Genomic DNA, 16,811 nt, shown 5'->3' on the forward strand with positions numbered 1-16,811 from the left:
GCAAAAAGGAATTAACAGTATCTACTAAAAATGTAAGAAATGTTTGTATTTGGTCAAACCAAATGTTTGTCTCACCCAATAGTCTGACTCCAACCATGACTTTATGAAGAAGCCTGGGGAAGAATGAGACAGGACAGGTTGGCCTTCAGCTATTTTCAGCTCAAGGAACTTCCTGGATTGGGTGTAATGTCTGAATATTTAAAAATCTTTAATGTATTTCTTCTTCATTAACCTGTCTAATTCTCATTGAATCTTTGCAAACATTTAACACACACAACATCCTTTGGAAAGGAGTTTCATGACTGTGTGAAGAACCGTCTCCTTTTACTTGCTTTGAACCTGGCTCCTACTAGCTTCATTTGATGTCTTCTTTTATTGGAAAACACAATGAACAAAGCAAACCCCATGTACCTCACTTGAACACTCAGGATGCTATAGCTCTTTGTTATATCCCCTGTGGAGTTGTATGTCCTCAAGTTGAGCTAGAGACAGAAAAGAGTTCCATGTAGAAACCTCTATAGTTTCTGTCTCTGCAAACACTGATGTAGAGTTCTTTTAGCTTCTCTGCAATGCCCCTATCTTCTCTCAGTGCTCCTTTATACTTTGATCACTAGTGGACCCAGCAGACTTCCTGCTCCTAATGTACTTGAAGTAAGATTTACTGTGAATTTTGATTCCTCTTTGTAATTGTTCCTCAGACTCTCTTTTTTGGCCTGCTTTATGGTGCTTTTGCCAAAGTTTGGAAACATGACTTAGGTGGCTGAGTTAGGAAGAGAGCTAGTTTCCATAGCTTCTTTGATGTTGCAAGAGAGAAGTTCTTCCAAGAAGGTAGTTCAGAGCAAGATCTAACTGTAGTATTCTGAAATGCTTTTTTGGAAGAGCTTCCTCTTATCACTGCCTATGTAATAGTGCATCTACTTTAGAATTTTATTTCAGAACACAAGTGTGCTTCTGAGGCACATCTCACTGTTGTCCTCATGTGCTGCACTTCGATTTGCATCTTGGAGCTCATGAACCAGACTCCTTTTGTAGAAGACTAAACTGGAAAATGTGCTCCAGAAGAGCAATGAGTGTGCTCTACCTTGGAGGAGGATACACAGGATAAATTGGAAGAGAAGTGGGCAAGGATTTAATTTAGTAACTCATCACTTCATTCTGAAAGGGCAAAGAGGGACTTGAGGAAGTCTATAAATCCCAGTTCTTCCTTAAAAAAATTGATAAAGTAGACAGCAAGGTTAAAACATACAAAATAAACCATGTCAAAATCCAACCAAGTCAAACAAGATATGGGGAGTGCCTCTGCTCAATTACATTTTATTTTTGTTGAATATTGTCCTGTGTAAATCTATAGTAACTCTGAGAGTAAAGCTTGTTTCTGCATAATGGAGCAAATTTTTTTCCGGACCCATTCCCACCCTACCAAAACTGTGTCTTTAAAAGAAAATTATTGGCATAAATCCAAACATGCAAAGTGTGGTAAAGGGGCAGAGGCTGAAAATAGAAATCTGAGTTGTTTTGGACAGATCTCATGGTCTGTAATTTGGAACTTGTATTCTGGAAAATGGAACTTCCAAGAAAAGTTTCAGTAGTTTGGAAAATAGTTTGTTTTGGATGAGGATGAGAAGTAAAACCTCGGTATTTTCCACAGAAAAAAAAGGAATTGTTTCCAAAGCTGTGTTGCAGGAGAATTGCAATAAAAATGTTTTAATATGTCAACTACCCACTTGGAAGGCTGACAAAGGTTGAGCCTTCTTGGATACCCTTTTACACACTACGTAGCCTCTCTAGTGTGGTAACACAGAGTCTCTTGCCTCCACAATTCCTAGGGAAAGTTGCAGAGCTGCAATCAATAAGGATTTTCCAAGAAGGTGGAGAGGCAGCTGCTGTGTTAATTTTACTAACAGCGAATTGAAAACCATTTTCTCAGAAATCTTTTATTTTGCAACAAAGGCATTTTTCAGTGGAAAATAATTCTGATCCACAATGGATCTAGTTTGTTATATCTATTTCAGTTGTTTCTATGTTGAGTCCCATACTTGGGACAAAAATTTATGTTCCTCTTGTATTTTGGATACTGCACATGCTCAGAAATTAATTAGGCTTTCAGATTGGCTAACTTACATATATTAAAGTTTTCCAATCAGTCTCAACTTTGATGAACAACAGCACTTTCTAGAAGAAATTTACTTGTTGTCTGGGTTATTAGAAAGCTCCCAGTGTGGAGGTGTGTATGTTACTGTTACACATTTTCAGGTCGAGATTTGAATTAATATTGGTAATGATATGTGGGTGTAAATAGATCTTTGTAAATATAAAGCCTAATTAGGACCAAGGGGGCAGGTGATTTCAAAATCACTTTGCATTGGGGGAAAAACAGTTGTGGGGTTTTTTTTAATGAAAAATGGTAGAGAGATTTAAAAGATAAGAAAGGAATTTAAAAATTATAAAGTGGAGGAACAAAAAAATCTGCAGCAATGATCTTCCTAGGCCAGCCTGGATGTGCCTTATTTTTCTTCTAAGTTTACCATTGTCAAAAGCAAAAAAAACCCAGAAAAATAGAAATCAATACAAAACTCCAGGAAGCCTTTCTCATTTTGCAGATAGACTTCTTAGAGAATTAGAGAAACCATTTCCCACTTTTCAAGTTACCTTAAATTAGAGATTTATATGAATTCATAACAATATAGTTATGAAACTCCTGTGTGCCAATTTGATTCAGGCTTTTCAGGGATGTTATAATTTTTTTAGATCAGTCAGCTACTAATTGCTTTGTGTAAGGAGATGCTTTTTTTACATGTGAAGGTTTAGGCATGTTCTGAAGTAGCTAATGTGTGGAGCAGTGGTCTAGGCTTGACTGCCACATTTTTAAAGGGAAGACTAAGTGGAAAAGCTATCAAATTTAACTAACTACAGTAACTTAGATCTGACTTCTGATGGTGTAGTTGCAGACTCCAATCTGTCTAAACTCAAAAAAAGTATTTTCTATGCAGCTTATTGACTAGGACGTGTAGGCTGTCTGCACTATATGCGTTTGGAAGTTCTGTTGCAGACTAGCTGTAGCTTGGTCTCATGGACTAAATGCCCATTATTATTTGGAGCACTTTTAAGTTTGTACGTCTGGTTCAGCTTTATACCAAGGGAATCTCATTGGTGTGATGCAAGGCTGCTCCATGTTGCAAACTAAAATGCAGTAGATGGGGACGATCAGGAGATTTACTTCAAGGGTACACTCTTGACCTGAATGAAAACACAAACGTAGTTTCACACTTTCGTACTGAGCTCCTCTCAACTCTGTGTGAATGTTGCGAATAGGACAGTATTTTTCCTGTAAAAGGCACTTTGTTTCGTGCCTTAAGGAAATATTCGTTTCCTCTCAGTGCTGTGATGTGTGTTGTTGACTTTGTTCACCACGACACTATCTGTACGTGAAAGTAATTATTGTGAGCATAACATCTGGAAAGATGACAAGCCCAGAAATGTATTGAAAATTAGCAAAGGGCTCTTTGTTGTAGAGCTGCTGCTTCATTTTCAGAAACACTGTAATCAGGCTCTTCTGTAATGATATGTCTCTGAAATACTTGGCATGCTTGGCTTCCAAATATCTGGAGAAACAGAAAAATGGATGTATAAAGTAGGAAAAACAACTTCATGCAAAAAACTCATCTTTCTGTTTTACAGGAGGGTGAAGTGAACAGAATATAGAGACCAGTGTTGCTTTCTGTAATAAAGCAATGTTCTTTCATTATTGTTGTGGGGCGTGCAATAAACAAAATACACCTTTCCTCAGCTATGCGAGTTGCCGCAGGAACCTTCAGACCCAGGGCTCACAGGAGTGACTGGTACTGCTATTAAAACAACTGAGCTAAGGTCTTGTAATGGGACTGTTTGTCTGTTTTTGCAGAACAGCTATATATCGAATAATAGCCTTAATGAGGATGATAATTTTCTTCCTTGCAGATGTACTAGGGAGCTAAGCAACAATCATAAAACAATTTGTCATGAACTAAAACATACCCCCAATTTAACAAATTTATCACTAAATCATTTTAAGGATTATTTTAGAGTGGGTGGTCAAAAACAAAACAACAGAGCAGCACAAGAAGTAATTTCAAAAGAACTAAAAAAAAATAAAAATTTTCAAGCTGAATATTGTTTGTGCATTCATCTAAGCCAGGTGAAATGAATGAAGTCATATGTTTCCTGAGGAAATAAAGTCTCACTTTATTGAGGTTCCTGCTAAACTTACTAAATTCTTACAACTACCAAGTTATAGCATAAGAATAGACTTCTTTAGCACCGGGTGCCACACAAGTTCCATGACCCAGCATAGTAGGAGCTGAAGAAAATGGCCTGAGGCAGAACCAAGGCCAGATATACTTAAGGATTTATATAAAAGTTTATAAAAGCTAGCAAACGCTGACACAAAAGAGAAGCCAATGTAAAGCGTGTCAAGAAGGCTGCTTTGGCCATGGTGGTTCAGAACTATTCCAGGCTAACTGCAAATGGCCAGTCAGCTTCTCTGTTAACCCAGCAAAACCCAGAATTACATGCAGTTGTTGTTCCCCCAAGTCTCAAGCCTGGTTGCCATGTAATGAATGTAAATGTCACTTCCACAAACCATCTAGCTGTAAAAAACAGTTCTGACTCATGACGTTGTGTGGATAAATCATCACCACTAATAGAGCCAGGAATTTTATTCTAACACACATCTATTCAAACTAAGCAAAGATAAGGGAAAGGCAAGTCCTCCTCCAGTAATGTTTCGGTTTTCCTGAGCAAGCATAGCAATGCCAGTGGTAAGGCACTGTAAATTCTCACAGTTAAGCATTTGCTTAAGTAATTCAGGGCACTAGGCAGGATCCCTGACAAGATAGATATTCCCCAGCAGAGGCTGAGTGCATCTATTTATTCTCTATTTGTTCTCCAGGCAATTTTGTTTCTTTTTATTCATGTTATTGAAAAGAGAAATGGGACTGAATCTCCTGTGTGTAGCAACACTGAAGTCAGTCAGATTACACCCACATCAGATCAGAATCGGATCCATCATTTTTTCCTGTCAAAACAGTCACCCACTCACCCTGCATTTGGAATTACACACTGAGGAAATTGCTGGTCATGCTGACTTGTTTGACTATGAACCAAGTTTAGCAACTTGGGTAGACAAAGAGTACAATTAACTAGCAGGAGTCTTTTAATGATCCAAACTGTAACAAATTAAACAGGAGGAGGTATAAATTACCATAAGATATTTACAGCCTTGTTAACAGAATTAAAGTGAGATGTGAGCTAAGAAGTGTCATCTTCTGGACAGAACAGATAAAAGATAACTGTTTTAAAAATCAGTATAGCAGTATATTTTAACCAGAGGGAAAAAGGACTTTCCCGTAAAATCTGTAATAGATCCCCAGTGACATGTAAAATTCTAGAATTAGAACTGACCGTAGGAGACACCAGTAGTTTTATGTGTTAGAACTTCCACAGCCACAAGCTAAATGGGAATAAAGAGCCAAGCTTAGTCTAAGATTTCCTGGTGGGTTGATGGCATCTCAGAATTCACAAAGAAATCTCAAGTTAAGGAGATTTCTCAACTTAAGCAAGACAATTTAGTACTAGAATACATACCAAAGTAAATGAATAAAAGACTTACAATGGACTCACCAAGTTAAATTAGACTAGTAAGTAGCCTCATAAATTACAAAAGTATTATTAATTTTTAAATGTTTAATATTTAATTTCATTGCATCTGGTGCACATTGGTCCAGAGGACAGATTTCAATCTAATTAAATTCACTGAGAAAAACTCCCATTAAACAAATCCTAAATCCCAATGTCTTTGCTGAAAGAAAATTCCTGGTGAAATTGATGGGAGCTTTCACTGATTATTACCTGCCCTTTATAATTTAGCTAAATAACGTCACTGGAAAATGTATCTGATAATTTTCTTCAATGCAATCAACCATTTTATTCAAAATGGCATATTTTATTAGATCTTATGCATATCATTATCAGTTAATGATGGAAATCCTTACTAGCATAATTCTAAAACAATGTAAAAAAACCCAAAAGCCACCATGCTGTTGGCTGTGATACTCTGGTTTAGCCCAATAAACAAATTTGTTATCCTCCTTGCAGGATACCTCATGAAACATATAAATATAAGTGCCCCATTTATTTATGGCCCAATTATAAAATAATTCTCTTTTATGTATTGAGATTTACGTGCACATTTACAATACTTTACATTTTTAAAAAATGAGAAGGTGTGTACTTGTCTTCAGTAATGATAGTTCTAGTATTTCTCACCAGTTGATTTTGGAGAGCTGTATGAGGGAAGTCAATATCTTCAGTTTCCTTTTATAGAGGATAAGAGACCATCTCAAGGTGGTGCTATATGCAGTTGGAGAGAGTTAACAAGTCTAGATATCCTAAGTACCAGTTTAAAGTTCTGCCCAAGTGACCACAGTGAGGCATGTGAAACAAGTTTGTCAACGTTCATAGGTTGGGTCTATGTGCTTCTGTTTTCTGTGAAAGTATTTTCTGTTGCTGCACAGAAACAGAAAGTACAGGTTATTTTCACTACAAGGATTTCCGTCTTCCTTTTTAAAAGGTGAGGGGGGTGGGTTTTTTTGGTTGTTTGGTTCTGGGGGGTTTTTTTAGTTTTGGTTTAATAGTAATACAGGTATTTGAAAGAGCAACAAACTTGACTGTTAATTTTGGTTTTAAAATCAGCCATGCTTTTAAATCATTGTAATTATTTCATGGATTTACATAGACCGTGGCAGGCTTAACTATAAGATTCTGGATATGCATGCAGAACTTGGCTGAGAGTGACGAGACCAAGCACAGATGAAAGGTACACTGGAAAATGAGCTGACATGCACAGTTGTAAACATCATTCTGGGATCTTCTGGGATCATCTGCTGTGTTCAAAGAGGCCTGGGATAGTGATGGGAAAGCTAAACTGGTTCTTTCCTTTCTTTGTCCTGCAGATGGAAAAATTAACAAAATTAAATGGATTTTGTCATGGCCATTGATATTCGTGCTCTTTTGCACAATTCCGAACTGCAGCAAACCACGCTGGGAGAACTGTTTTATGGTGACATTCATGTTATCCACTCTCTGGATTGCCTTGTTCTCCTATTTCATGGTGTGGATGGTAAGTGCATGTAGCAGGACTTCCCATACTGAGTGAAACATGCATCTCAAAATAGATGATAGATCTTCTGTGTATTTGTTAAAGGAAGGCATGTAATTGTAGTGCAGTCTCTTCAGCTCATACTGTATTATAATTCTAGCTTTCTGCTGCTCTTTTCTGCAAAAATAATTGGGCCTTTACTGTATAGGGCCCAGTACAGTATAGGAAGGTGCCAGCTTGATTTTCAAGAGAATGTGGACATTCACATCTTACTAGTAAAAGGGAGTCTAAATGAAAATGTTTAACTCTCAGCAGCTGAGACACCTTTAGAAATTTGGCTACAGGGTCTGATATTGAAACATGCATAAAAGCCAGATGGATGGCAAAATTTGAAGCCTCAGAAGTGGTGTAAAACACCTCGAGTAGACTGGAATAATGCAAGAAGATCCTTCTCAGTGAAGAGTATTATGATTGCTGGTATGTTTCTATTTGCCCTAGATCTTTGAGAATCATAGAATCATTAAGGTTGGAAAAGACCTCTAAGATCATCAAGTCCAACCGTCAACCCAACACCACCATGCCCACTAAACCATGTCCCTAAGTGCCTCATCTGCACGTCTTTTAAATACTTCCAGGGATGGGGACTCAACCACTTCCCTGGGCAGCCTGTTCCAATGTTTCACCACTCTTTCAGTAAAGAAATTTTTCCTCACATCCAATCTAAACCTCCCCTGGCGCAACTTGAGGCCATTTCCTCTCGTCCTATCACTTGTTACTTGGGAGAAGAGACCGACACCCACCTCGCTACAACCTCCTTTCAGGTAGTTGTAGAGAGCGATGAGGTCTCCCCTCAGCCTCCTTTTCTCCAGGCTAAACAACCCCAGTTCCCTCAGCTGCTCCTCATAAGACTTGTTCTCCAGACCCCTCACCAGCCTCGTCGCCCTTCTCTGGACACGCTCCAGCACCTCGACGTCCTTCTTGTAGTGAGGGGCCCAAAACTGAACACAGTATTTGAGGTGCGGCCTCACCAGTGCCGAGTACAGGGGCACGATCACTTCCCTACTCCTGCTGGCCACACTATTTCTGATACAGGCCAGGATGCCATTGGCCTTCTTGGCCACCTGGGCACACTGCCGGCTCATGTTCAGCCAGCTGTCGACCAACACCCCCAGGTCATTTTCCGCTGGGCAGCTTTCCAGCCACTCTTCCTGCAATGCTACAGGCTTCTTCCCCAAGCCTGTAGCATTGCATGGGGTTGTTGTGGCCGAAGTGCAGGACCCGGCACTTGGCCTTGTTGAACCTCATACAGTTGGCCTGGGCCCATCGATCCAGCCTGTCCAGGTCCCTCTGCAGAGCCTTCCTACCCTTGAGCAGATCAACACTCCCGCCCAACTTGGTGTCGTCTGCAAACTTACTGAGGGTGCACTCAATCCCCTCCTCCAGATCATTGATAAAGACATTGAACAAGACCGGCCTCAAGCAGTGTATCAGGTGTAGATCTGTAAATTGTTGTCAGTTCAGGAGCACGCTTACTGGAAGATTTGAATAAGTCCCTATTTTTTCTTTCTTACCCTCTTTAAGTTTCTCAAGTTTGCATTTTCAGTCAGAGAAGAGGCATGAATAGGAAAGCTCCTCAGATAGTTTCTGTGATGGAAAAATAAGCTATATTTGGCTTAATTTGAAGTATAGAAAGTTACGTTTTTCTATGCGAAAAGATGGAAAACCAAAAAGTTGTATATACCTATAACTGGAAGATTGATAGGTGCTGCTGAAGAATTTATATGCCCATTTTTCCTTTTAAAGGAAAATACAGTGAAGAAACCAGCTGGTTTCATGCTGGAATATATATATAGTCTCACATATATACACTCATAGTCACATATATATATATATGCGCTCTTCTAGTCATGCAGATGGAAGAATTTTTGTTCATGAGCTTCTTACCTGTAAAATCTTTTTTGGGTGGAGAGCATCTCTACCTTCCTCAAATGTGTCAGGCGTTTGTGAACTGCTTTATATTATGTTTCCTCTCATGGAAGATTGTGTTTTCTGTATACTTTTTGCAACTTTCTATGTAAGTTTTGCATTGTAAAGTAATCCTCTTTTCTCTTAACATAGACTGTGTTGGAGAAATTCATATGCCAGCCACTCATTCTGCCTGGTATAATGGTGCCAAAGCCACACATTCATTTCATACCATATGTCCTTTGCCAGGCCGTGCTCTGTACCTTGGTTCCATTTGTAGATATCCCCTTCACAAATGAGAGATGTGCTCATGAAGGCTGCAACACAGCTTATTTTAAGAGGCAGCCAGACCTTAATACCCCGTTACCACTTGCAGCAAGAGAATCATGCCCACTCCTATTTCTGAGTCACAGCTTTCCCCTGAGAATAAGGTTTATGAGCGGGTTCCTAAAATACACCTTTTCTTTGGTGAAGGGTGCAGTTTTCCTCATGTAAGAGACTGGCAAACCATGTCAAGAAAACAACACAGAGCCTTAAAGACGTCCACCCTTAGCAGTCTCAGCAGGGAAACAGCTGCCTGTCCCCAATTGTCTTCTCACTCTCACAAGGCTATTTCCTTTTCAGCTGCCTGTTCAGCCTTTTTTCTTGACGCTTTTTCAGCCTTCTTCGGATGTCCCAGCTAAATACAGTTCCCTGTCCTTTCCAAAAGCTCTGCTACAAGCTTCAGCCATTCCTTAAGCTCTTTTAAAGCTGCATCTGGACTCTCAGGGGACAATATAACCAGACTTGCTCACTTTGGGATTATATCAGAAGACATGCAGGAAACTGGTTCCCTCTTCATGTGTTGGGATAAAATAAGTTCTTTATATCTCTGCCCCTATATCACAACATACGTTGGTTGCAGTCCTTTTGAGAACAGACCAGCGAGAATCTTGCCATTCTTGGGAATAAAAAAAACCCACCACAGTTTGGGTTATGTCTGTGCTCCTCCTTAAAAGATCAGTATGTCCTGTTAGAAGTACAGAAAATGGAGCTTTTTGTTTGCTCATAAAATGTTGAATAATATGACCCAAAGTACTTTTCCGTTTCACAGGGTTGGTTTTAGGCTGGTTATTCCACAATTATTTAATTTGCAGACAAGGATAAGTATCCTGAGTCTAATCCTGTTAGGGTCCACACCAGAAATCAAAGTTAAGAGTATGCCACAACTGTATTGGAATGAGGAGACTTTCCAAATATGGTAGGTTAATCTATTTTCCTCACTGTTCAGGTGACTGTGATTGGATACACCCTTGGGATACCAGATGTGATCATGGGCATTACTTTCCTAGCTGCAGGAACAAGCGTCCCAGACTGCATGGCCAGCTTAATAGTAGCAAGACAAGGTACTGTGTCTGCTGAAGCATAACTGCAATCTTACATACATGCTCTCTGATTTGCTTCCTCTATACACACAAATTCTCAATGCAATTTTATTCTTTTTTTCTTTTATTTTTACTGTTTCAGGGCCTCATTAAAAGCCAAAACACTTTGCTAATTATTGTGAACCAAAAAAATAATCCCTGTCCTGTTATCTTTTGCTTATTGGGACTGGGCATACCCTAGCATTCTAGAAGGTCATTCAACACTCAGATATCCCATGCGTGGTATGTATCAGTCAGGGTAAAAAGATAAAAGTAGTAGACAAAACTGGAATATCAGCTATTAAAAACTATATCAAAGAATATATGCTGACCAGCACTTGTCCATGTAAAACTTACACTGATTTCTAGAAGACCTCTCGAACCCAGGGAAGTGAAGTGGTTTAAGAGGATCTGGTAGAAGTGATGTTGCTCCAGGCATACTTCTCATCCAAATGCAGACCTCTTTCCCATTGGGACATATGAATAGCCGCACTGGAAAGGGTTTTAGATAAATGTCAGCTATGTCCTTGTCAGCTTTCCAACTGAAATTGTCAAAGGCTTTCTCATGTATCTTTAAGTTTTGATTAAGGTTCTTTACATTTCCTTTTTCACTTGAGAAATACCTGTAGCCACGTCCCTTCCTGTTGCTGAAAAACATTAAACCTGACAGTGTGATCTCCTGTACTGTAGTAGAATAAGAAAAGGTCCTAATTGTATTCTTTTCCACTATTCCAATTGCCACAGTCTTTTTTTTCCAGATAATGAGATCTCCAGCACACATCATTGGGCAAACAACAAGGGTTCTGAAGTGATAAATTAAGTACTCAAAAGCCCCACCTTTGTAGTTTGAGATAGGAGTAGTGCTGTTAAATGTTGCTTGATTGAAAATAATTATGTATTTAAAATATTTCATTTTCCAGGTTGTATTATATGTTGTGTGCAGGAAAACCTCACAAAAAGCAGTACAAAAAAGTATTCAGGATTCTTATGGAGCCACGTTCCTACGAAATTAGTTTTCCATATGTCTTATTAAAGTGAACAGACTTTTGCAAGAACAGAAGGAAAACATGTTACATTTTTAAATGAACAGACTGCTTCTTTAGATTAGTTCTTCTTTAGTATTAGGCAAAACTACTGTAGGGTTTGTTTCCTCTGAAAGTGAAGGTAAGTACTAGCTTGGCAAAAAGCAGCACCATTCTCTCAAAGACAATACAGGGACTTTGCACTACCTGGATTCAAGAGAGATGTTTTTTGACAGATTGCAGACAAATATATAAAAAGTAGAGATGGGCACTATCATAATATGGATCCAAAACATAACCCTTCTCTCAGCAGCTTCCTGCAAGAAGATACTGTACTTATGGTGTGGTAGTGCCTGTCGCCACTCTGTGTACTCTCAAAGTATTTGTGGGACACATCCCATTTACGTCAGAATTCCTCTTCCTTTCCAGTATTCACTTTGTGGAAGTGATTCAATAGTTAGGCCAGTGCCTAATGGAAATTAGCAGGGGCAGAGACGAATTCTGCCTTCCTCACATCCATTGATGCTGGTGCAGAATGAGATGCCAGCCAGTGATGAGCATTAGGAGTAGATTTCAAGTAATGCCTAGGGACTTGACCACCATTCACTCTTTTTTTCCTTTCCTGTAGCATTTTATTGTTCCTGAAGTGGAATCATTGCTGATTAAGCCCCACAGAAGTGCCTAATATCTTTGACTACTATCTGGTTGGGTTCTTTTCAGGATCACTTTTCATCATTCACATGAGACAAAGGCCACATGTCCACATACTAAATCCAGTATATAATCTCCAGGTTCCCTGTGGCTGCAGGCTACCTAGAACAAGACTTGTTTTTTTTAATTGGCGTTGAATTCGGATGCTGAATGGATACCACACACCCAGTAAAGGCTCTCCAAGACACAAGGAAGATGTAGTTGGAGTGAGCAATTTTTGCACACTTTTTTCAGAAGTCATGCAAAGATTATGGAAATTATCTCCCTACCTCAGATACTCTGGCCAGTCCAAGGGGGCTTGGATCAATGCAGATCATTCCCCTTTAGTTTCCTCTAGTACACAGTGTAATGGTCCTATACTTTGTTTTTACACAAGAGTTGTTTTTTTTTTTCTCTGCAGGCCTCGGTGACATGGCAGTATCCAACACAGTAGGGAGCAATGTCTTTGACATTCTGGTGGGCCTTGGTGTTCCATGGGGTTTGCAGACCATGGTGATTGATTGTGGATCAACTGTATGTATACTTGGCAAATCTTTAATTTGTTCTTTTTGTCTATTTAAAAAAAAAAAAATCCTAAAAAGAAAGCATGCAAATAAAATTTAAAAAACCAAACAACAACCTGCTGAGCATGTTATTGGTTGACAAATAAGGTGTTATTTGTTTGCCAAGGAACCAGGAGTTAAGGAAGCAATTCTCCTTCCACAAGCTGCAATTAATTCCCAGTTTGTCAACTGGAGTACATTATACTGTATAGCAGAAAAATAGCGCTGTGAATATCTGTTCATGGCTCTGTCATTTTCTCGCTCCACAGCTTCAAGTACACCTGTCTGTCTCCCTGTGGCTTAGTATTTTTTTCTGTAAGATGAGAATAACAGCATATCTCTCTCTCCTGAGAATCTTTTAACATAAAATCCATTGTAAATGCTGATTTTTTTTAATGGAGGTGGGATTACTTATACATTTGTTTTGATTCCTTAATCTTCCCATTCTTCATTATGGTAAATCTGTCATGAATTTGCATGGTTTAAAATGTGTAAGTCAAAACATATTCAAAACAGAAGGTGGACCGTAAATCAGTAAGTTGATTTCTGATCTCCAAAGCACAGTTATATGCTGAACATTTTAAAGGTCTCTTCTCTGTCTAATTCTCACAGGTTAAGATAAACAGCAAAGGACTGGTCTATTCAGTTGCACTTTTGCTAGGATCAGTGGCGCTTACTGTAAGTATTTGAGTGTCTCCAGGTATTCCAATTGCAAAATACTTATTAGGTATTTACATGTTATAGAAGTATAAAATGGAAATACTTATTATCCCCGAAGCATTGATTCTTGTAAAGTATCATTCTTCTAGCAATACCATGAGTTGAAGAGCTACCATTGTCCTCAGTGAGGACTGAAATCTGACATTTGGTGCAAGAGATGCTGGATGCGTGTAGGTCCCATTGATTTCAGTGGCAGTGTTGAAATTGTGGGATCCAATAATACTTCTGTGCTCCTGTGTCCAGCTGCATACCCCAGGCCTGTCTCTACTTTATGGTGGGACAAGACCCAGGTATGCTTCATCACCCTTTGCCCTTTTCTCTGATTTCCAAAACCAGCCTGGACTAACCAAGTGCTGTAGCCAAAACCTTTAATGAAGACTAGTCTGTGAGGACTGTGAACCTCAGGACTTTGAATAGGCTTGCTAAATGTCACTCAGCATAAGACACTTACCCTTGTAACACATGACTTGTTAAGGTAAAACGATAATTCTGTTTCAAAAGTAAATTTTGCTGGTACTTAAGGTCTGATCCTGCTGACTCCCAGGGAACCTCTGTGGGAAGAATCAAATCCCAAAGGTATAAAAATATCCACTTATACTAACGTCTTTCACTGATTGCCTGTGGAGGCTCTGTAGAGGCTCTGTGGAGGAGGGGATCATCACTGGAGATTTCACACTGTTGCATGACTAGGTCTTACAAAACTCCACGTCACCTGTGCACGACTTAAGTGGTAGAATGACCAGGGCTGTTCACTCTGCCACTAACATCCTAATGCATCTGATATATAAGCTGTGGGAGCCTGTTCTTTTCTTTTCTTATCCCCAGTTCTACCATACTGCACAGTGCCTGTAAAACCACAAAGATGTTCTGTAGACATTTGTATCGGACGTTGCTGCATGCATATTGGTAATCAGCACTTTGGAAAAAAATGGGGGGATTATGCAGATGTGTTACTATGCTAGCTGTTCATGCTTTTCTGAAGAGTCTTTTCATAGCAGAAGCCATATCACCTGAGTTTGAAGCATCTATTATTGTGTCATTTATTCTGCTGGATGCCCTGATTCACACAGACCCTCCCAGCAAAACTCAGTGGAGAGTTTTGAGCAAAACAAGTAATAACTCAGAGGCACTCAACACCATTGAAAATAGATGCCTTCGTGAGGACCTCATTGCTTTGCTACCTGTAACTTGTAACTCTCCTTAGTTCTGGAGCTGAGCAAAACATCAAAGAAAGCACCTCATCTGAAGCTGTTAAAAGAATGAACATGAGGTGCTGGTGTACTACTGGGACATAAAGGATCTGTAGGGGAACACTGGAGAGAGAGGCATTCATGTAGTTCAGTGCATTCCTTTAGTTCATACTGAATCAATGAATGAGCGCTGCCTGACTAGAACGTGCCCCATGTACTGAAAATGCACCACAGACTGAAACTGAGCACCTAGGGGCCTGTTTCTCAGTTACATAAAGAACTTGTGAAGGGGCCTTAAAGTGCTTTCATTTAATATTTTGTAAAAGGATCTTAGGACAACTGAGAGTCAGGCCAAAGTTTGAGTTCTTAGTTTGGGCTTTTACATTCCTTTTCTTGATCAGAAAAACATAGGTTGCCTTTTTGATCTATAAAATACTGAGAACATATTTTTATCTTCGTTCAGGATCTCTTAATTCAAAAGACTCTCATTTTTAGTTTATAATGGTTGTTTCCAAAAGTCTCCATTGGGGCTTAATTAACTAACACTTTGTTTGCTTGCAGGTGTTTGGAATCCATGTAAATAAGTGGAAACTTGACAAGAAATTAGGCATCTACGTGTTGTTTCTTTATGCTGTTTTCCTGTGTTTCTCTATATTGATAGAGTTTAATGTCTTCACCTTTGTCAACTTCCCTATGTGCCGAGAAGAACTTTAAACCACAACAAGGAGAGAGACTGAAATTCTTCTGATTACACGTGCTGTAAATGACAGGAGGCATTTTACATTTCTACCTTCTTTCCATCAGTACTTTGAGTGTCATTCCTGCTTCATCAGCTAACAAGCACTTTTACCTGTGTGGAAGGAAAGAATACCTTTCTTTTAACATGCTAGCTCGAGGCAACCAAAGCATTTTCCTCCTTTTTGGATATTGCTGCTCAGTCATAAAGCTGCATGGATCTTATGCAGAACTCTAAAATGACCCATTTCTGGGATATTCTGTTGTGGTTTTCATGCTCCTTTTGCAGACAATCAACCACCACCACCAAGGTTAGCAAGAGGATGGGAGAAAAATCTTTATAGTTCTTTTGGTTTTGACATTTACTTGCCATGGAAGAATAAGAGGCAAGTTCAGAACTTTTCTTGGCTCAGTCAAAATATCTCGACTACAGGACCAGAAAGTCCAAGGCACATATCATGGCATGCACTGTTGAGGACATCATTTCCCCCTTCAAGTGCTCTGCTTATAAAGGAACTGCACTGACAGTTTTTGATGGCAGTGTTGAATATATATCACTCTCTTCAATGAACATGAACAATGTGGCAGAGAAAGAAGAGGAAATGGTTCTATGTTGTATCACTTGTGATGATGCACACTAAAAGAGTATCTGCATACTGAAGAAGAGAATTACATGCAGAAATTAGTACTTGAAAAATATGTTTTACCATTAATGAGGAATGCTGTATACATAAATATAAACTAACATTTGTGGAATATTACACCACAAGAAAAACTTTGCATTGGCCCTTGTAAGCCCATTGTGTAAATTTAGAAGAAACTAAACAAATAAAATATAGCTGGGTGCTCAGTAACTATCAGTTATTGATATCAGCTGAGAGTAGTATCTGAACATAATCCAGACTTTCAGACAACAAAACCCACCCTGATTATGATTAGATTTTATTTGATTGGTGGGAGGAAGAAGCTTATTTCATCAGTCAAGAAGCTGGTGTATTCTTCTCCATTTTTTATTTATTCCCAGAAGCTTAATGAAGATGAGTGTCTGACATTGAGCAGTGCAAATAAGAAACACCTAGACAAAAGCAAATCTGTCAAGAGAATATGGTCCTTGATTTGATTGCATGCAAGTTTTGAAGCATGATATACTTCTTTTTAAGCCCCAGTAGAAGCCAAGTTTTGATATCCTTTCCACCAGCATAAATCTGATATAAGGAATTACTCTGGATGTAATTGACAGCAAGATCTGTCCCAGAGTATTAAAACTAATGGGTAACATTCCACATTATAGCAGTCATATGATTGCAAATCACTGAGACAGTGTATTTTGAATTGCTACTAAAATTTAAAAATATTTTAAAGCTGTATATGAATGATCACATAAAGTT

At 39.0% G+C, this 16,811-nt stretch overlaps 1 protein-coding gene across 1 annotated transcript in view; it reads left to right on the top strand.

The window, feature by feature from the left end:
- Positions 1 to 15,402, top strand: part of SLC24A4 (solute carrier family 24 member 4) — a 107,486-nt gene extending 92,084 nt beyond the window's left edge. The window contains exons 13-17 of the mRNA XM_009280788.1: positions 6,990 to 7,156; positions 10,371 to 10,485; positions 12,637 to 12,749; positions 13,391 to 13,456; positions 15,250 to 15,402. Coding sequence (XP_009279063.1) covers positions 6,990 to 7,156; positions 10,371 to 10,485; positions 12,637 to 12,749; positions 13,391 to 13,456; positions 15,250 to 15,402 — 614 coding nt within the window. The remainder of the gene's footprint in view (positions 1 to 6,989; positions 7,157 to 10,370; positions 10,486 to 12,636; positions 12,750 to 13,390; positions 13,457 to 15,249) is intronic.
- Positions 15,403 to 16,811: the final 1,409 nt, after the last annotated feature.

The sequence above is a fragment of the Aptenodytes forsteri genome, unplaced genomic scaffold (assembly GCF_000699145.1).
Source record: "Aptenodytes forsteri isolate BGI_AS27 unplaced genomic scaffold, ASM69914v1 Scaffold193, whole genome shotgun sequence".
In the NCBI taxonomy this organism is placed as follows: Eukaryota; Metazoa; Chordata; class Aves; order Sphenisciformes; family Spheniscidae; genus Aptenodytes; species Aptenodytes forsteri.